This window comes from Pelophylax lessonae (genome assembly GCF_965119305.1).
Source record: "Pelophylax lessonae genome assembly, chromosome: 4".
NCBI classification, from domain to species: domain Eukaryota; kingdom Metazoa; phylum Chordata; class Amphibia; order Anura; family Ranidae; genus Pelophylax; species Pelophylax lessonae.
In genome coordinates, this window is record NC_138771.1 from 492,012,392 (window position 1) to 492,034,975 (window position 22,584).

Below are 22,584 nucleotides of genomic sequence, written 5' to 3' on the forward strand. Positions count from 1 at the left end.
TGCATTTATATGGCGACTTGATTACACACAGGTGGATTCTATTTATCATCATTAGCCATTTAGGTCAACATTGGATCATTCAGAGATCCTCACTGAACTTCTGGAGAGAGTTTGCTGCACTGAAAGTAAAGGGGCTGAATAATTTTGCAGGCCCAATTTTTCAGTTTTTTATTTGTTAAAAAAGTTTGAAATATCCAATAAATTTCGTTCCACTTCATGATTGTGCCCCACTTGTTGTTGATTCTTCACAAAAAATTAGTTTTATATCTTTATGTTTGAAGCCTGAAATGTGGCAAAAGGTTGAAAAGTTCAAGGATGCCGAATACTTTCGCAAGGCACTGTATACAGTGTTCTGTGGCCTTTGTAATTGCACTGCACTGCACATATAACTAAGACAGTATTACCACAGCCTGCAGGCCTCATTTTTAATTTGGAAGTATTCCCAGGCTGAGGCTGTGTACAGTAGTATGGCATCATCATCATGATGTACTTCAGTGGTGGGATTCAAAAATTTTAGTAACCAGTTCGACTTTCCCAGCAGAATGACCAGCGTGCCCCCTTTCAATGCACAGTGACCAGCGTTCCCCCTTTCAATGCAGAGAGACCAGCGTGCCCCCCTTTCAATGCACAGTGACCAGCGTGCCCCCCTTTCAATGCACAGTGACCAGTGTATATGCCCCCTTCAATGCACAGTGACCAGAGTGCCCCCTTTCAATGCAGAGAGACCAGCGTGCCCCCTTTCAATGCAGTGACCAGTGTACATGCCCCCTTTAATGCACAGTGACCAGCGTGCCCCCCTTTCAATGCAGAGAGACCAGCGTGCCCCTTTCAATGCAGTGACCAGTGTACATGCCCCCTTTAATGCACAGTGACCAGCGTGCCCCCCTTTCAATGCAGAGAGACCAGCGTGCCCCCCTTTCAATGCACAGTGACCACAGCATTGCCCCCAATGATTGCAGAGTGCCAGCCACAGCATTGCCCCCAATGATTGCAGAGTGCCAGCCACAGCATTGCCCCCAATGATTGCAGAGTGTCAGCCACAGCATTGCCCCCAATGATTGCAGAGTGTCAGCCACAGCATTGCTCCCAAATTGCAGAGTGCCAGCCACAGCATTGCCCCCAATGATTGCAGAGTGCCAGCCACAGCATTGCCCCCAATGATTGCAGAGTGCCAGCCACAGCATTGCCCCCAATGATTGCAGAGTGCCAGCCACAGCATTGCTCCCAAATTGCAGAGTGCCAGCCACAGCATTGCCCCCAATGATTGCAGAGTGCCAGCCACAGCATTGCTCCCAAATTGCAGAGTGCCAGCCACAGCATTGCCCCCAATGATTGCAGAGTGCCAGCCACAGCATTGCCCCCAATGATTGCAGAGTGCCAGCCACAGCATTGCCCCCAATGATTGCAGAGTGCCAGCCACAGCATTGCCCCTAATGATTGCAGAGTGCCAGCCAGAGTATTGCCCCCAATTGCAGAGCGCCAGCCACAGCATTGCCCCCAATTGCAGAGTGCCAGCCCCAGCATTGCCCCAAATTGCAGAGCGTCAGCCAGAGTATTGCCCCCAATTGCAGAGCGCCAGCCAGAGTATTGCCCCCAATTGCAGAGCGCCAGCCACAGCATTGCCCCCAATTGCAGAGAGCCAGCCACAGCATTGCCCCAAATTGCAGAGTGCCAGCCACAACATTGCCCCCAATTGCAGAGTGCCAGCCAGAGTATTGCCCCCAATTGCAGAGTGCCAGCCAGAGTATTGCCCCCAATTGCAGAGTGCCAGCCACAACATTGCCCCCAATTGCAGAGTGCCAGCCACAGCATTGCCCCAAATTGCAGAGTGCCAGCCAGAGTATTGCCCCCAATTGCAGAGTGCCAGCCAGAGTATTGCCCCAAATTGCAGAGTGCCAGCCAGAGTATTGCCCCCAATTGCAGAGTGCCAGCCAGAGTATTGCCCCCCAATTGCAGAGTGCCAGCTAGAGTATTGCCCCCAATTGCAGAGTGCCAGCCACAACATTGCCCCCAATTGCAGACTGCCAGCCACAGCATTGCCCCAAATTGCAGAGTGCCAGCCACAACATTGCCCCCAATTGCAGAGTGCCAGCCAGAGTATTGCCCCCAATTGCAGAGTGCCAGCCAGAGTATTGCCCCCAATTGCAGAGTGCCAGCCACAGCATTGCCCCCAATTGCAGAGTGCCAGCCACAACATTGCCTCCCAATTGCAGAGTGCCAGCGATCCCCCCCCGCGAGACCCATGCACTTACCTCATGGACGGTCTCGCAGTCGGCTCCCCGCGTCTCCGAGTCCTCCCGCGGCGCCTCCTCCTCGTCCAATGGCACGGTGTTTGCCTTTCAGCCAATCAGGAAGCGGGAGGACCCACTCCCTGATTGGCCAGGAGGAGGATCATGTGACAATAGCTAATTCTCATTCGCTATTGTCACAGAATGGGCGGGGAGGAGCGCACTGCTCCGCCCCCCGGCCGCCACGTCTGTCCGAGCGCGGGACATTCAATTGTCCTGCGCTTCCTCAGACGCGCAGAGGGATTCAGCCGGTTCTGCGAACTTGCAGAAAGTTAGCAACCGGTTCTATGGAACCGGTGCGAACCGGCTGAATCCCACCACTGATGTACTTGTTGTACATATTTATTATAATATGGACGGTCCATCCATACTATAATAAATATGTAAAAGTACATGATGATGATGATGCCATACTACTGTACACAGCCTGAGCCTGGGAATACTTCCAATTTAAATATGAGGCCTGCAGGCTGTGTTAATACTGTCTTAGTTACTTATATGTGCAGTGCAGTGCAATTACAAAGGCCACAGAACAGACTGTGTATGTATGGTCATCATGGACAATTGGATACTGCTGATTGATTGATGTTCTTGTCTAGATAAGAGAAGAGATGGGGACGGTTTAGTGTGATATCAGAAATGATAAATTACATAATAATGTAAATTATATAAGAAGCAGTCTTGTGTGCGTGCCAAATTCCCCAATATTATATATCAGCAGGAAATATAATATATATATATATATATATATATATATATATATACAGTATATATATATATATATATATATATATATATATATATATAATTAATTATTATTATAACAGACTTCTGCTTTTGTATATATACACTTCCAGACTGCCCCACGTGACGCACATATACTGAGGCAGGGTGGCCCTTCAGCACAAAATAACATACCGTTCCTGTATCATGTATGTCCAGCGGACCCAGTTACCCAATGTCAATGACCCGTTGATCATTCCCGACATAGACAGAACGGTGTAAACAAGGCAGATTGTCGTTCTGTGAGAGGGGAAGACAGGGATCCTGTGTCTCTGCTAAGCAGGAACACGGATCTCTTTTTTCCCTGGGTCAAAGCATTCCCCACACAGTTAGCAAGCACTCCCAGGGAACACATTTAACCCTTTCATTGCCCCAGATGTTGACCCCTTCCGTGCCAGTGTCATTCGTACAGTGTGACAGTGCATATTTTTAGCACTGATCACTGTATTGGTGTCACTGGTCCCCAAAAAGTGTCACTTAGTGTCAGATTTGTCCACCGCAATGTTGCAATCCCCTTAAAAATCTCTGATCGCTGCCATTACTAGTAAAAAAAAATGTACAAAAATAAAAATTCTATAAATATATCCCATAGTTTGTAGACAATATAAAGTTTGCGCAAACCAATCAAAGTGTGTCTAAAATTGAACTGACGGTAAGAGAAATATTTTTTTTCTCGGGGGGGGGGGGGGGGCACCGTTGGGTGGCACAAGTAGGTGGTCTTGACTAGGGAGAAAAATAGTCTAGCACCGGCGAATGATTTAGCTTACCTGCTTCAAGAAGCTCCCAGAATATAGGGCAGGGAGAGTCAAATATTCAGTTAGAAATATTTAACATGCTGCAACCAGTCCCTGGAAGGCAGTGTCCAGAAGGTGGCTGGGTAGGTGATAAATGTATGGGAGGCCTTTCCAAAGTGTTATTCCTCTGCTAGGAGGGTTCTGGTTCTCCTGGGGCTGTTGCCCGTATGAGACAGTTATAGTGTGTGCCTTTTTCTATAAGGATTTGTGCTAGAAGCCTGTCCTCCTATGGATTGTTTTGGAGTATCCAGAAACCCCTAAATCCCTCTCCTGTTTCAGGTTGTTCAGCAATACATTTTAAAAAACATCTAGACTGACCCTGTGTTGTTCATATGCAAGGAAATGTGCTTGGGACTGGCAGCCTTTGTACTTTTATGAGGGAACCTGTCATTCTTAGTGACTGTTTGGCTAGCAAAAGTGAGATTGTACAATAAGATTGTAATGTGAGTGGCCAGTTGAAAGATGGGTAAAGCTGGTTATATATTGGTAGATTTTCTTACAAATGTTTGTACAAGAAAATCTTGTCAGTACATTGGTTAATGCTATCGGAGTATTGACTAATGTCACTCGTACGTACTTCAAAATTTTGCTTACTTTTAAGACTCAAATTTAAAGTGAATGGAGGCTGTAGGCATCACCCTGATATCGTTTTTAGAGACAGCGGTCAGTTTTCAGGAGATAACAACCGATGAGGCTCAGCAGCCACTCGAGCGTTATCCCAGCAAGCGGGAGGGGATGTACCCCCATCCCGCAGCCTTCCGTTGCACTGCCCAAGTCTCCCGTCTCACCGGTAGACCCAAGTAACCAGCCGGCTCGTTCGCTGGCTGGTTAGAGTCCAAAATGAAGCCCAAATCGGCTGCGATCGGGTCTCCGATCATGTAACCCGGAAGTGACGTCACTTCCGGTTTACTCGGCTGCCAGCTGCGCCGATTTAAAAAGTGGGACAGTATTCAAAAATGCAGATCCTGGAGTACTCCATAAAGAGTACCTGTCACTGCCTATTACTGTCACAAGGGATGTTTACATTCCTTATGACAGCAAAAAAAGTGATCAGATTTTTTTTTTTTTCAAGGAACAGTGTTAAAAATAAAATAAAATAAATGGGAATGTTTTTTTTTTTTAGAGCACCCCTGTCCCCGTAAGACAAGAGCAAGTCTTGGGGTAGAAGCCTTTAAAAAAACAGGATCTGAAAAGTTTGTGAATCATAAATGCATGATAGCAAGAAAGTGATTACTCCAGATTACAATGGATGATCTGTTGGCTTTTGGCATTATTATATTGTTCCTCTAGGGTAGAACAATTCTTCCCGTCAGCACAGCATGAGATCACATTGAATTTCCTGCATATATTCCCGTTGCTGTGAAGAAATTCTTATATTTCTAAAAAACCCATCTCCACCCAGAATTAAAATTCACGGTGTTCTTCCATTCCAGGCCACGGTGCAGATTCTCCCACAATGTCTTTTCTGACCACAACCATGCTGTGCTAAAAGCCAACAAGCTGAGCGGACTGAATGAGGAGGAGATCAAAGTTTTGCTGTTCCAAAATGACAACCAGCTGCTGCCAGAGGTGAGTGCGAGGTCTCCACTGCTTCCATTGTGCCACCTGCCCTGTGATTTAGAGTGAATATTATAGGAAAAATTGTGGCCAACCCAAATGTAACTACCTAATAACATTCACTATCCGATTATCACACCTTCCAGCATGACCATCCATGAGGTAGAGAAAACTCTGCTCCTGAATTTCTCTCTCTACCTTTACATACCAGTTACATAATTACATAGTTAGTCTGGTTAAAAAGAAAAAAGTCCATCTAGTTCAACCAAGGGAAAGCAAAAATCATATAATCTTACTTATATATATATAAAATTCTATACCCACAGTTGATCCAGAGGAAGGCACAAAACCCCGGCAAAGCATGATCCAATTTGCTCCAATGGGGGAAAGAATTTCTCCCTGATCCCCCGAGAGACAATCGGATATTCCCTGGATCAACTTTAATTTACTTTATTATAAATGTTAATATCCAACCCTTTTTTAAAGCAGAACCAGCTCTTGAGGGAGACTATTCTTAATTTTTACAGCTCTTACTGTGAAGAAATCTTTCCGTATTTGGAGATTACATCTCTTTTCCTCTAGATGCATAGAGTGCCCCCTTGTCCTCTGTGATGACCTTAAAGTGAATAACTCAACACCAAGTTCACTATACGGACCCCTTATGTATATCTATACATGTTGATCATATCCCCCCTAATCTCCTCTTCTCAAGAGAAAATAAATTCAGTTCTTCTATACTTTTCTCATAGTTGAGCTACTCCATGCCTCTGTTCAGTTTGGTTGCCCTACTCTGCACTTTCTCCAGTTCCCTGATATCCTTTTTGGGAACTACATATTCCACATGAAGTCTTACTAATGATTTGTACAGGGGCAAAATGAGATCTCTCTCTCTGCTGTCCATACCTCTCTTAATACAAGAAAGAATTTTGCTCTCTTTGGAAAACACAGCTTGGCATTGTATGCTATTACTAAGCTAATGATCTACAAGAACACTCCCCCTAGTTTGTATGATGCATGCCTCCATAATGCTTACCCCTGGAATATCACACCCTCCAACATGACCCTTCATACTCTGCTCCTAAGCTTGTTTTTACCTTTCTGATTACACCCACTATCAGGATATCACTATCATAAGGTAGAAAATACTCTGTTCCTAGCCTTCTCTATAACTTTTCATTACACACACACACACCTGGGATATCAGACCCTTCAACATAACCCTCCATAAGGTAGCAAATACTCCACTACTAGCCTCCTCTCTACCTTTCAATACACTTACCACCAGGATAACCCATCTTTCAACATGACTCCATATGGTAGAAAATATTCTTCTCTAACCTTTTCTTTAGTTTCCTAATACAACCACCAGAGGGATACCACACCTCTCAATAAAGGAGAAGTATGGCAAAAGCATGAGTATGATTTTTTTTTCTGATTCCTATACTTCTCTTTTAAGGTAGATAATACTCTTCTCCTGGCTGTCTCTCTACAGCTCTAAATTTACCCCAACCAGGATATAACCCTTCCAACATGACCCTCCATAAGGTAGAAAATACTCTGCTTCTGACCTTTTCTCTACCTTTCTGATTACACTAAACTGTCTCTGAACAAACCCTTCACAAGAATTAATTGACTGTATTAGGAAAGGAAAAGCAGTAACCAGTAGCAAATTGATTTGTAGCCACCAGAGTTGGTCATGTTGGAGGGTCAGGGGTCATCAACCAAAAAAAGTTATTGCAAAGCTGATGATCAGTTAGGAACATACTGGAGTACTGGTCCCTTTTCCCTTTTGCTTTTATATGTGCCATTGTTTTAATAGAATTTCTAGGAGAAATGCTGAGCATTCTCCTGCTTATACACTACTGGATCTCTATGCAAGTTGTAGGCTCCTAGTAAGGAGCAGGCCCTCTGCCTGTACTGTACCTGTGCTACATTGTATCATTTTTAACCACTTAAGCCCCGGAGGATTTGGCTGCTCAAAGACCAGGGCCTATTTTGCGATTCGGCACTGCGTGACTTTAATTCACAATTGCGCGGTCGTGCAACGCTTTACCCAAATTAAAGTGAAGTCCTTTTTTTCCCACAAACAGAGCTTTCTTTTGGTGGTATTTGATCACCTGTGCGATTTTTATTTTTTGCGCTATAAACAAAAAAATAGCGACAATTTTGAAAAAATAACAATATTTTTCACATTTTTTATATGAAATTCCCCCCAAAAAATGTAAAAATTTAAAAGGTTTTACAGTTTTTGGCCAATTTGTTTTCTGCTACATATTTTTGGTGAAAAAAATCACAATAAGCATATTTTGATTGGTTTCCGCAAAAGTTATTGCGTTTACTAACAAAGGGAAAGATTTATGTCATTTTTATTGTTTTTTTTTTAAACTAGTAATGGCGGCGATCTGCGTTTTTTTTTGTGGGACTGCAACATTGCGGCGGACAGATCGGACCCTTGACTGACATTTTTGACACTTTTGGGGGTACCAGTGACATTACTACAGTAATCAGTGCTATACATATGCACTGTTACTGTAAAAATGACACTGGCAGGGAAGGGGTTAACTTTATTGGTAAACAGTGGGTTAAATGTATCCCTAGGGGCGTGATTCTAACTGTGGGGGGCGTGCTTGTGATGTAACCACAGAGACATACGATCCTACATAGCAGGATCGTATGATCTCTGCAATTACACCAGGGAGAATGACAGACGGCTGTGTTTACATCAGCGGTCTGCCTTTCTCTCTCTCCAGCGGGAGATCGCAAGTGGGCGGCGGACATCAGAGCCGCCGGTCACTCGCGCAGGGATGTTAGTGAACGAGCGGGGCGTTCGGCGGTGCGCGCTCGCCCCCTAGAGGCTCGTGGGCGAGTGAAGTACCCCTATGTCACTTTGCCCAGGAGGGGCTGACCGCTGCAGTACATATACTGATGGCGGTCGGCAAGTGGTTAACATGTAACATTTTGTTTGGCACTTCCTTTTACAAAACCCTTGCTGTGCCTCTTATCACACGTGTCATTGTGGACTACATACTGCAGTAGTATTTGTTCTGTTATTACTTTATTTTTGCCAGAAGCAGAGCCCAGGAAGTGAATCATAGTCATAAACAGGATTTAGAGAGCTGAGTAGGTTTGGATCCCTCAGAAAAAAAGGCCTGGTCACAAAAGGGGCCATCAGGATGTTTATCCTTATACTCCAACAATAACAGAATTGTGAGATCCACTTTATTGCATTCACTGCGTCCCTTTGTTTCCCATTCCTTTGCAGGACTGTCGGAAATACATGCGCAACAACTGCGACCAAGGAGAGGATTGTACGCGCCTTCATGTGTGCAGTTATTTCATGCGAGGGGAATGCAACAGTCGCTCCTGTAAAAGATCGCACAACCTCCTGGAATCCAAATTACTTCTCACCTGCAGCTGGCTGAGCCAGGAGACCATCCAGAACTTTCAGATACTCTGTGTGCTGACACACAACGAGAGGCAACAGGCACTGAGGGTGGAGCCTAGAAATGAGGAGCCCAGGGGTGCGAGAGGGATGTCACGGGGCATGGGGAGAAGAAGGCCAGGAGATAGAAGAGCTGGATCTCAGGATAGGAGCAGTGAGAGATGGAAAAACGGTACTGATATCCTTTACATAATTAATTAAATAATCTATATAGGCATGACCCAAACGTATACCCAAACCTTCCTCTCCTAGCGCTATTTTTTTCCTATACCTTGTTCCTGTAGTTAGAAACAACTTTTATTTCTGTATTTGTTAGATTAAAAAAAAACATATTTCTGTTCTACCTGATAACTAATTAGGTTGGCCATACATTATACAATGTTCTTGTACAACTTTCCTTTGGATTTACAAAAACCATATAACCTGAGGTCAAACATTTTCAGGTATGCAATCAGGCAGGCCCTTGGATGGGCCGAAAAATAATGTCCCAGAGGTGTTCTTTTGGATATAGGTCAGGCGAGTCATTGGGGGCCACTTAATGGTATCAATTCCTTCATCCTCCAGGAACTGGCTGCATAATCTTGCCACATGAGGTCGGGCATTGTCATGCACCAGGAGAAACCCAGGACTCACTGTACCAGCGTAGGGTTTGACAATAGGTCCAAGGATTTCATCCTGATACCTAATGGCTGTCAGGGTGCCATTGTCTAGCCTGTAGTAGTGCTCATCCAGGTCTTCCTTGAACAAAGGAGCAGATACCGGTCCTGCTGATGGGTTAAGGACCTTCTACGGCCCTGTCCAGCTCTCCTAGAGTAACTGCCTGTCTCCTGGAATTTCCTCCATGCTCTTGAGACAATGGCAATGACAATAGCGTATTGATGTGCCATCCTGGAGGAGTTGGACTGCTTCTGGTCAAGGTATCGCCTCATGCTACCAGTAGTGACAATGACCCTAGCCAAATGCAAAATTAGTGAAAAACAGCCAGAAAAGATGAGTAGGGAAAAAATGTAAAACCATTCCTGTTTGGAGGTTGTCTAGTTGTTGCCCATCTAATGCACCTGTTGGTCATTTCATTAACACCAAAGCAGTTGAAACTGAATAACAACCCCTTCTGCTACTCAACAGACCAGATCAACATCCCAGAAGTTTAATTAACTTGATGCTATACTCTATACGATTAAAAAGTGTTCCTTTCTTTTTTTGATCAGTGTATGAACTTGGCCTACCTCATAAGTTGGCAGTGTCAGTCAGTAGAGCAGTGGGCTGTGTGTTGACAGTATCAGTAGGGCAGTGAATAGTGTGTGGACAGTGTCAGTAGGGCAGTGGACAGTGTTAGTAGAGCAGTATATGGTGTCAGTAGAGCAGTATATGGTGTCGGTAGAGCAGTAGACAGTGTTAGTAGGGCAGAGGTTGGTGTCAGTAGGGCAGTGGACAGTATCAGTAGGGGAGAGGTTGGTGTCAGTAGGGGAGAGTCTGGTGTCAGTGGGGCTGTGGACCATGTCAGTAGGGGAGAGGTTGGTATCAGGAGGTAGGCAGGAGACAGTGGATGGTGTCAGTAGAGCAGTAGATTGCCCATTAGGGCAGTGGATGATGTCAGTTGGGCAGTTGACGGTGTCAGTCATTTTTTATTTATTTATTTTTTACAATTATATTTTTTACATTTTTTTTTAATTTTATTTATTTATTTTTTTTACAATTTTTTAGGAGCCTGTTTAGGGTTTTGGCTGAAGTATTCAAGGTTTTAAAGAGTCCCCTGATGTCTCATTTTTGGGACAGAGAAAGGAATTGAGGACACAGATTCTTCAATCCCTTTCTCCGCAGCCTCAGCTGCACTGGACAATGAATGAATGGGAAGTGCTCCGTGCTGAGCAGCTTCCTGTTCATTCACAAACGGAACCATAGCAAATACAGTTTACTATGCTTCAGTTATTATAATTATCAGTACCGATCACTCACTGTTCATTCAGAAAAAGAAGGGGCTGGTAAATGACACATTTGCCGTCCACTTTTCCCACTCTACATCCTGACACATAGTGGCAGCCAGTGGGGAGGTGAGAGGGGGCAGTCGGCAGTGCTGGTTTGGGGGGGGGGAGGACAGGGGGGACCCAGGCAGCAGAAATAGAGGAGAGGGGGCAGAGAGGGTGCCATAGGCTGTATTTACCTCCTACAGCCTATGGTGCCCTACAGCCGCTAAAAGCTTTCAGCCGCTGCAGGAGAAACATACAGCAGGTCAGTTTTAGCAAATGCCGCCCCCACCACCCCTCCTGTCCAGGTCTTACTTCAAGGTGGCAAAATAGCAGGCTGAATCCCTGGGGTCCAGATCCTTTGCAATCAGCGGCAGTGCGAGCTCACAGAGCAGCTGGTGGTGTGTGAGCTCGGCTCCCTGTAAATGCAGCTCAGCCAGGTCAGTCCAGCCGGACCCAACCTCGCAAATCCCAGCTAGTGTCAGCACTGCCGACAATGGACCCTCTCAATTTAGCACCCAGGCCATGTGCCCCGCTGCCCCCCTCTACTTTTGGCCCTGAAGGCATTTATAATGTATGGCCAGCATTATTGTCCTGCTGTGCTGGGTAGTTTATCATCTTGAGAAAATAATTCAAAGGCTCCTGGTTTAAATTGCCTTCAGCAGATTTTGTGCTGCAAAATAAAAGCAAATAACAGATTGGAGTTATCTGCTACTACTACTAATAACTGCTCTGTTATATCAGCACATACAGACGGTCAATACGATGCAGTATTTCTCTACTTATTACCTTCCTACTATCAACCTCTTCACTTTTTATATCCAGAAATTTCTATCTGTGGCATACCTCCTTCTCTGCCTAATAATAAACTATTGTCTGCCTCATTCCTGAAGGTGAAAAAGAGATCAGATTAAAGAGATATCACGTAGAATCTATATTTAAACATTACCCAAATTGGCCCCCCAAAGCTCCCTCTACTCCTCTACATCCCAGCTTTAATCTTTTTCCTTGTTCCTATGGTGAGAAACAAACCACTGTGACATCATCACTAGGCTTGTAAAATTACTGCAGGGAGATCTACTGGGAGGTCATTTCTATCTGACATAGGCACACCCTCCAAAACGAAATCTCCCGAGAGCCCTTTCTTCACAAGCTCTTCAGAGTCAAAGCATCAGCATTGTTTTGCTTGGAATAAAAACAATTTATGCATGTTAAAAATGGTAGTAAAGACCATTTTAATGATTGTTACCTACAGGTAAGCCGTACCAGTAGGTACAGTAAATATCTCCTAAACATGCACTGTTTAGGAGATATGTACTTTAGCAGCGCCAGTGATGTCACCAGCACATGCACACTGCACTCTCAATGGACAGCATGCGCTCCATAGAGAAAACCGTGCCACAGCCGTGACTCTTGCGCGCATCCGCGGGAGTGATATAATAGCAGTTCGGCCAGTCAAATGCCCGCGGTCTGCGAACCTGTTAGAAAGACCTGGTGAAGATGGAAGCCCTGGAGGAGCCGTAACAGCACTCCACTGGAGGGCTTGTGTTTTCAGGTAAGTCTTTCATAATGTGCTAGCATGCGATGCATATTAGCACATTATGCTCTTAAAGTGGTTGTAACCCTAAAAAAAAAAAAGGCTTCTGCCCCGTGAAGGCACGAGATATAGCACATTGCTTTTGCCATGTCAATTGCCTCTTTCTATGCTGTACACTACCTGGTTGATCCTGACTGTTCCTATCTTCCCCTCTTTAAACTGAGAATTGTAAATCATGGCTGCTGATCCATGAAAGTGTGGTCAGTTTACATGCCTCCATTATCCTGCTCTCTCCTCAGCATCTTTGCATTGTCCCCTCTCTCTCTCCCTGTCAGTTCCGTAGTCTGTGTGAGAACCCAATCTCCTCCCTGGCCCTCCCCTCTCCTCTCATATTTCCTGCATCTGCTCCAGTGCTTGTAAAGTAAATAAACATGTATTAATTACTTTGATCCTCTCTGTCTTAGGTCCCTGTTCAGTACAGTGTGTGTGTTTTTCTAAAATTATAATGCTAAATACCTTCTTTGCAGAGCCCTGCTGTACAGACATGTGACCTCCCTCTGCAAGCTTGCATTCATCAGAGGGGAATCTCTGCCCCTCCCACTGTAGTCTCTTATTTTGGAAGGAAAGCAGAGGGAGGTTACATGACAGCCCAGCAGGGCTCTGCAAAGAAGGTATTTAGCATTATAATTTTAGAAAACACACACACTGTTCTGAACAAGGACCTAAAACAGAGAGGATCAAAGTAAATAATGCATGTGACTTTACAACCACTTTAACTTGAAGGGAGAAGTTTTTTTTGTTTTCTTTTTTGCAGTTTACCTCCGCTTTAAGAGGGACAGGGAGGGGTGAGGGCGGTTTAGTTCTGTAGTCCAGCAAAGGAGCACTGCTTGAGATTTCTGTGCGTGATAAGCAGTATTGTCAGCCAACAACAGGAAGTTAGGAGCTCCAGGATTAATGGTAGAATTACCAGGTATTTTTCTATGCTTGTAGCTTTTGAAAGAGAGAAAACATAGAGAAATATGTATGTATTACAGAAAATATACTGAACAGAGTGTGAGAATGCACCTGAATTAGTGAATGTAAAGCCAGGTGTGTGAATTGCATGTATAAGTGACATTCGATTTTAACATTTGTGTTATTTCCAACATCTGAAGGGTCTCATGTCCATCAGCAATCTGACAGCAGCCTACGATCCCGATCTAGTTCCGGCCAACGTTTGGGAGATAAAAATAACAACAGTGACGGTGGGAGAGATCATAGTGACAACATTTCCAGAACAAGGCTTGACAGTCTAATGGATGACTGGTTTAGTCCAAACACATCACTGCTAGAAAATTTACAAAGCAGAACTTCAAGAACATCTGCAAGGCTCAAACCACAAGAAGGAACAAGATCTGTACCATCAACTAAAGGCCTGGTCAGGTTGTCTAAAGTAAATGAACCTGAACTTCCTTCGACTCTAGCTCTGCCAAAAGAATTTTATAATTCTAGAGCTGCCCAAGCAATCCCTAATGCACAATTCAACCTCCCAAAAATGGGCCCATCAAATACAGCTAGTGTTGCACCAATTATTTCTCAGCTCTACACTCAATCTTCACACCCAACTGCTGCTCAGACAAAACCAGCTTTTTCTCCTCCAGTTATGCATTATACTTTGTCAACCACACCTATCATTCCTGCTGGAAAAGGGGCATCGACTTATCAGCCAACACTACTTACTACACCCAGCCAACCAACATTTACGACCTTGAAGAGTGGCCCAAGTATTACTTCGCCAGGAGTCTTAACATCATTCAGTTCTTTAAAAGGTGATGCATCTACTAAAGTGAAATCACTTACTGGATCTGCTAGTCTTTCAACAATTTCATCACTACCTCCATTACCATCAAAAAAGTTTGTGACCTCTTCCAGGGAGAGTTCTTTTAGAGCTGAACCAGGCATTATTCCATCTTGTATTTTAGCAAAAGGGTCCTCAGCATCTGGAAAATCTGAAAAATCTTCTACAAAAAGTCCTTCTACTGCTAACCAAATGTCAGTTAAGGAATCGGGTGAGAAGTGTTCTCCAGTGGCAGCGCCAGCCAATGTTAAACCAATACCTTCATCAAAGACAACAATATCGTGTTCTACTTCTGAAAGCCAATCCATTGCTCAACCAAAACCAGCTACTTCTGCAGTACCAGGTCCTTTGGAACGATCTTCAAGTTTACTAGGGATCTCAAATGTCTGCAGTGTCTCTTTAGAAGCTGATACACCTTCGAGAAAACAACAAGCTTATGTAAAACCAATAAATAAACCTGATGCAGCAAGTCGCAACCAACAACATCTAAGTGATTTGATTGATCTGCAACCAAAGCCCACTAACTCAGCCACTTCTAAACCTCAACCAACTACAGATATTTTCTCTGTAACACCTCAGAAATGTAAGTGTAAAGGAGCAGAAATATGAAAGTAGTAATGATAATTATGAAAGGGTGAAGTGTCTTTTGAATTTATAAGTGAATTCCCAGCAGCAATTATGAGGAACACGGGTACTTTTCTAATTCCCTTTTACCATCTGATTGTAGAGAGATTTCATCTATAACTGTAAACATGAAATATGGTACGTTATTCCTTAAAGCCTATCTAAAGCCCAAATTATTCACCATCTGTATTTGTTCTCGTGACCATTGACACCTGAACAAAAAAGTGATGGGAAATTTAAAATTTTTCACCAGAACAGGAGGAGAGGAGAAATCTTCTAATGGGAACAGCTGTTCAATTGAAAACTGCTTATGATGGGATTTCTCCTAACTTTAACCGCTTCAGGACCACCCGCCGCCTTTTTTTTTTTGGTTGCGCGCAGAAAGCTAGGGGGCGATCGCGCGCCGCCGCCGGCGTGCTTCCGCCCCCACTCGGCAGCGGGAAAGCAGATGCAGCGGGCAGGCGGCTTTGATTGCTGCCTGACACCTGCGATCATTCCCCGCTGAGAGAGAAGAACGATCAGCTGTTGTAAACACAGGCGAACGTTCTCCCTGGAATGATCATAGAGCTCCTGTGATGCTTCTATATAGGAACACAGGTCTCTATGGTCATTTCAGAAGCAACGCCCCCCACAGTTAGAATCACTCCCCTAGGCTCACATTTAACCCCTTGATCACCCACCGGGTTAACCCCTTCCCTGCCAGTGTCATTATTACAGTAACAGTGCATATTTGTAGCACTGATTACTGTAGTAATGTCACTGGTCCCCCCAAAAGTGTCAAAAATGTCAGTTAGGGTTCCGATCTGTCCGCCGCAATGTCGCAGTCCCGCTTAAAATCACAGATCGCTGCCATTACTAGTAAAAAAAACCAAAACAATAAAAATTATATAAATCTTTCCTGTAGTTATTAGACGCAATAACTTTTGCGCAAACCAATCAAAATACGCTGATTGCGATTTTTTTTTTTTTTTACCAAAAATATGTAGCAGAAAACAAATTGGCCTAAAATGTTAAAAATTTGGATTTTTACTTTTTTTTTTTTTTCAAAATTGTTGCTCTTTTCTTGTTTATAGTGCAAAAAAAAAAAAAAAAAATTGTGTTCAAAAAGGTGATCAAATACCACCAAAAGAAAGCTGTATTTGTGGGAAAAAAGGACATCAATTTTATTTGGGAACAGCGTCGCATGACTGCGCAATTGTCAGTTAAAATAATGCAGTGCAAAATAGGGCCTGGTCAGAAAGGGGGCAAATCCTTCCGGTCTTAAAGTGGCTAAAGATGTATCCATCCATTTCCTGTTATGTGTTTGGAACAGGATGGGAAGAGGACTCTAACAAATGGGACACAGACTTCAAATAGACCTACTGTTTTTTAATCATTTCCTAATCTAAAATTACAAAAATAGTTTTGGCTGTTAGATATATTTTAATCATATAAAGCAGTGTTCACCAACCTTTTTGACACAAGGGACCGGCTTCTTGGAAGAACATTTTTCCAAGGGAGATAGTGGTGCGAGAGGAGATCTTAGCGCTTCAATCATCTTGACACCATGTTTAATATGGTGATCCATCGCATCACTTATCACTGTAGCCTGCCATCAGATGAAGCATGTCACTAGCCTTCCACTGCCACCAGATGCAGAGTGTCACTAGCCTTCCACTGCATCCAGATGCAGTGTGTCACTAGCCTTCCACAGCCACCAGATGCAGAGTGTCACTAGCCTTCCAATGCCACCATGTGCAGTGTGTCACTAGCCTTCCACTGCCACCAGATGCAGTTTGCCACTAGCCTTCTACTGCCACCAGATGCAGTGTGTCACTAGCCTTCCACAGCCACCAGATGCAGAGTGTCACCAGCCTTCCACTGCCACCATGTGCAATGTGTCTCTAGACTTCCACAGCCACCAGATGCAGAGTGTCACTAGCCTTCCACTTCCACCAGATGCAGTGTGTCACTAGCCGTCCACTGCCACCAGATGCAGTGTGTCACTAGCCTTCCACAGCCACCAGATGCAAAGTGTCACTAGCCTTCCACTGCCACCATGTGCAGTGTGTCTCTAGCCTTCCACAGCCACCAGATACAGAGTGTCACTAGCCTTCCACTGCCACCATGTGCAGTGTGTCTCTAGCCTTCCACTTCCACCAGATGCAGATTGTCACTAGCCTTCCACTGCCACCAGATGCAGTATGTCACTAGCCTTCCACAGCCACCAGATGCAGTGTGTCACTAGCCTTCCACAGCCACCAGATGCAAAGTGTCACTAGCCTTCCACTCCCACCATGTGCAGTGTGTCTCTAGCCTTCCACTGCCACCAGATGCAGTATGTCACTAGCCTTCCACAGCCACCAGATGCAGTGTGTCACTAGCCTTCCACAGCCACCAGATGCAAAGTGTCACTAGCCTTCCACTCCCACCATGTGCAGTGTGTCTCTAGCCTTCCACAGCCACCAGATGCAGAGTGTCACTAGCCTTCCACAGCCACCGTGTGCAGTGTGTCTCTAGCCTTCCACTTACACCAGATGCAGATTGTCACTAGCCTTCCACTGCCACCAGATGCAGTATGTCACTAGCCTTCCACAGCCACCAGATGCAGAGTGTCACTAGCCTTCCACTGCTACCATGTGCAGTGTGTCTTTAGCCTTTCCCAGCCACCAGATGCAAAGTGTCACTAGCCTTTCACTGCCACCATGTGCAGTGTGTCTCTAGCCTTCCACAGCCACCAGATGCAGTGTGTCACTAGCCTTCCACAGCCACCATGTGCAGTGTGTCACTAGCCTTCCACTTCCATCAGATGCAGATTGTCACAAGCCTTCCACAGCCACCAGATGCAGATTGTCACTAGCCTCCCACTGCCACCAGATGCAGTGTGTCACTAGCCTTTCACAGCCACCAGATGCCACAATGTCGCAGTCCCGCTTAAAATCACAGATCGCCGCCATTACTAGTAAAAAAAAACAAAACAATAAAAATGATATAAATCTTTCCTGTAGTTATTAGACGCAATAACTTTTGCGCAAACCAATCAAAATACGCTGATTGCGATTTTTTTTTTTTTAACAAAAATATGTAGCAGAAAACAAATTGGCCTAAAATGTTAAAAAATTTGGATTTTTACTTTTTTTTTTTTTCAAAATTGTTGCTCTTTTCTTGTTTATAGTGCAAAAAAAAAAAAAATTGTGTTCAAAAAGGTGATCAAATACCACCAAAAGAAAGCTGTATTTGTGGGAAAAAAGGACATCAATTTTATTTGGGAACAGCGTCGCATGACTGCGCAATTGTCAGTTAAAATAATGCAGTGCAAAATAGGGCCTGGTCAGAAAGGGGGCAAATCCTTTCCGGTCTTAAAGTGGCTAAAGATGTATCCGTCCATTTCCTGTTATGTGTTTGGAACAGGATGGGAAGAGGACTCTAACAAATGGGACACAGACTTCAAATAGACCTACTGTTTTTTAATCATTTCCTAATCTAAAATTACTAAAATAGTTTTGGCTGTTAGATATATTTTAATCATATAAAGCAGTGTTCACCAACCTTTTTGACACAAGGGACCGGCTTCTTGGAAGAACATTTTTCCAAGGGAGATAGTGGTGCGAGAGGAGATGTTAGCGCTTCAATCATCTTGACACCATGTTTAATATGGTGATCCATCGCATCACTTATCACTGTAGCCTGCCATCAGATGAAGCATGTCACTAGCCTTCCACTGCCACCAGATGCAGAGAGTCACTAGCCTTCCAATGCCACCATGTGCAGTGTGTCACTAGCCTTCCACTGCCACCAGATGCAGTTTGCCACTAGCCTTCTACTGCCACCAGATGCAGTGTGTCACTAGCCTTCCACAGCCACCAGATGCAGAGTGTCACCAGCCTTCCACTGCCACCATGTGCAGTGTGTCTCTAGACTTCCACAGCCACCAGATGCAGAGTGTCACTAGCCTTCCACTTCCACCAGATGCAGTGTGTCACTAGCCGTCCACTGCCACCAGATGCAGTGTGTCACTAGCCTTCCACAGCCACCAGATGCAAAGTGTCACTAGCCTTCCACTGCCACCATGTGCAGTGTGTCTCTAGCCTTCCACAGCCACCAGATACAGAGTGTCACTAGCCTTCCACTGCCACCATGTGCAGTGTGTCTCTAGCCTTCCACTTCCACCAGATGCAGATTGTCACTAGCCTTCCACTGCCACCAGATGCAGTATGTCACTAGCCTTCCACAGCCACCAGATGCAGTGTGTCACTAGCCTTCCACAGCCACCAGATGCAAAGTGTCACTAGCCTTCCACTCCCACCATGTGCAGTGTGTCTCTAGCCTTCCACTGCCACCAGATGCAGTATGTCACTAGCCTTCCACAGCCACCAGATGCAGTGTGTCACTAGCCTTCCACAGCCACCAGATGCAAAGTGTCACTAGCCTTCCACTCCCACCATGTGCAGTGTGTCTCTAGCCTTCCACAGCCACCAGATGCAGAGTGTCACTAGCCTTCCACAGCCACCGTGTGCAGTGTGTCTCTAGCCTTCCACTTACACCAGATGCAGATTGTCACTAGCCTTCCACTGCCACCAGATGCAGTATGTCACTAGCCTTCCACAGCCACCAGATGCAGAGTGTCACTAGCCTTCCACTGCTACCATGTGCAGTGTGTCTTTAGCCTTTCCCAGCCACCAGATGCAAAGTGTCACTAGCCTTTCACTGCCACCATGTGCAGTGTGTCTCTAGCCTTCCACAGCCACCAGATGCAGTGTGTCACTAGCCTTCCACAGCCACCATGTGCAGTGTGTCACTAGCCTTCCACTTCCATCAGATGCAGATTGTCACAAGCCTTCCACTGCCACCAGATGCAGTGAGTCACTAGCCTTCCACAGCCACCAGATGCAGATTGTCACTAGCCTCCCACTGCCACCAGATGCAGTGTGTCACTAGCCTTCCACAGCCACCAGATGCAGAGTGTCACTAGCCTTCCACTGCCACCATGTGCAGTGTGTCTCTAGCCTTCCACAGCCACCAGATGCAGTGTGTCACTAGCCTTCCACTTCCACCAGATGTAGATTGTCACTAGCCTTCCACTGCCACCAGATGCAGTGTGTCACTAGCCTTCCACAGCCACCAGGTGCAGAGTGTCACCAGCCTTCCACTGCCACCATGTGCAGTGTGTCTCTAGCCTTCCACCGCCACCAGATGCAGTGTGTCACAAGCCTTCCACTTCCTCCAGATGCAGATTGTCACTAGCCTGCCACAGCCATCAGATGCAGTGTGTCACTAGCCTGCCACCACAGCCACCAGATGCAGCATGTCCCTAGTCTGCCACCACAGCCCCCAGATGCGGCCTGTAACTAGCCTGCTACAGCCCCCAGATGCAATGTGTCACTAGCCTGCCACAGCCACCTGATGCAGCCGTCACTAGTATTCCACAGCCACCAGATGCAGAGTGTCACTAGCCTGCCACAGCCACCAGATGCAGCCGTCACTAGCCTTCCACAGCCACCAGATGCAAAGTGTCACTTTGTAAAGGTGAAGTGCAGTGAAAGGACTTTCTAAAGCCTCCTGCAGCCTCTCCCCAGCACTACACTTAGGTTCATCTTAAGAGCATTATGGGCCCCTGGGCAAAGTAATGCACTGGAGCCCCTACAAACCTTCCCCAATTTTTGCACCTACTCTTCAGAATTAAAGTATAAATAGATTATTAGATTTGTTATTAGTTTGTTAGATTTGATAGGTCTGTGCTGCAGCTTCTCCGCAACTGTGTGCAATGCACATGGTTTTGGTGGGGTGATGCAGCATTTAGGGAGTTTGCAAAATAACTCAAGTTCTGGCAGATTAGATGGAGAGCGTCCGTGAACAGCAATTTTCAAGTCTTGCCACAGATTTTCAATTGGATTTAGGTCTTTGACTGGGCCATTCTAACACATGAATATGGCTTGATCTAAACCATTTCATTGTAGCTCTGGTTGTGCGTTTAGGGTCGTTGTCCTGCTGGAAGGTGAACCTCTGCCCCAGTCTCAAGTCTTTTGCAGACTCTAACAGTTTTTTTTCTAAGACTGCCCTGTATTTGGCCCTATCTATCTATCTTCCCATCAACTCTGAACAGCTTCCCTGTCCCTGCTGAAGAAAAGCATCCCCACAACATGATGCTGCCACCACCATGTTTCACAGATGGTGTGTTCAGGGTGTTGTGAATTGTAAGTTTTCCGCCTCACATAGCGTTTTGCTTTTAGGCCAAAAAGGTTAAATTTCGGTCTCATTTGAAGAGAGCACTTTCTTCCAAATGTTTTTCTATGTTCCCACATGGCTTCTCGCAAACTGCAAATGGGACTTCTTATAGCTTTCTTTCAACAATGGCTTTCTTCTGGCCACTCCTTCCATAAATGCCAGATTTGTGGAGTGCATGACTAATAGTTGTCCTGTGGACAGATTTTCCCACCTGAGCTGTGGATCTCTGCACCTTCTCCAGAGTTACCATGGGCCTCTGGGCTGCTTCTCTGATTATTGCTCTCCTTGCCCAGTCTGTCAGTTTAGGTGGATGGCCATGTCTTTTCATATGACCATGACATATACCATGACTCTTTCCATATTCGGATGATGGATTGAACAGTGCTCCGTGAGATGTTCAAAGTTTGGGCCATTTTTTTTAATACCTAACCCTAGTTTAAACTTCTCCACAACTTTATCCCTGACCTGTCTGGGGTGTTCCTTAGCCTTCATGAGGCTGTTTGTTCACTAAGGTTCTCTAACAAACCTCTGAAGGCTTCACAGAACAGTTGTATTTACACTGAGATTACATTTCACACAGGTGGACTGTATTTATTTACTAATTAGGTGACTTCTGAAGGCAATTGGTTCCACTAAGGGTATCAGAGTAAAGAGGGCTGAATACAAATGCTTGTCACACTTTTTAGATAATTATTTGTAAAGAAATTTAAAACCATTTATTATTTTTCTTCCATTTCTCATTTATGTGTAACTTTGTGTTGGTCTATCACATAAAATCCCAAAAAAAATACATTTTTGGCTGTAACATGACAAAATGTGTAAAATGTCAAGGGGTATGAATACTTTTTCAAGGCACTGTAGATGTCAGACTGAATTTAGCAGCATCAGTATGCATAGGTTATCTTGACAGTAACTCTATGACTAATTTGAGTTCCCAAATGTTTACATTGGTTTTTAAAGACATGTAAGACTTTTATTTGGTATGCTGTTTTATTAATTACCTTATGTGCCTCTTTTTAATTTTAGCTGACAAAAATTTGAATGAGTTTGGTACATGGACTAAATATCAGCAGCCGGTAAGTGATGCTTTCAGAATATATTTGCTAATTCAACCAACTCAACCAGAGCTGAGTTTTCATTTAGGGGTGGGTCTGGCATGCTTAATTATCATCTGGCTTCTAATATCTCCTAGGGACACCAGATCTCTTAAGTATTTATTACCTCTCATGGAGATTATAGTACTGTCCCCTGTCAGTGCCTTTATCTGCTTTAATCTCAAGAAAGCAGACTTAGGAAATGCTTCCTCATGGCTGCAGCAGAATGATAGTCATTTCAGCCTTTGCAAAATCACTGACTGGAGCTTAGGAATGTTTTTTAATGATAAAAGGTGGATTTTTTTTTTTTTTTTTTTTTTAATGATACTGTTGCTGTATATTGTGACATGTCATATAAAATTACTAATATTAAAACATAAAATATTTTTTAAAGCAAAGCTAAACTCACAATCAACAATATGTATTTTTATCAAATGACTGAGTTCAGTCGTGTCCAGTG

The 22,584-nt window shown here is 44.6% G+C and overlaps 1 protein-coding gene across 1 annotated transcript in view; it reads left to right on the forward strand.

The window, feature by feature from the left end:
- The window catches only part of LOC309553691 (zinc finger CCCH-type antiviral protein 1-like), a 39,432-nt gene that overhangs the window by 1,494 nt on the left and 15,354 nt on the right, over positions 1 to 22,584 (forward strand). The window contains exons 2-6 of the mRNA XM_082255044.1: positions 5,299 to 5,434; positions 8,685 to 9,036; positions 13,520 to 13,872; positions 14,071 to 14,785; positions 22,057 to 22,106. Of these exons, the coding sequence (XP_082111170.1) occupies positions 5,299 to 5,434; positions 8,685 to 9,036; positions 13,520 to 13,872; positions 14,071 to 14,785; positions 22,057 to 22,106 (1,606 nt within the window). The remainder of the gene's footprint in view (positions 1 to 5,298; positions 5,435 to 8,684; positions 9,037 to 13,519; positions 13,873 to 14,070; positions 14,786 to 22,056; positions 22,107 to 22,584) is intronic.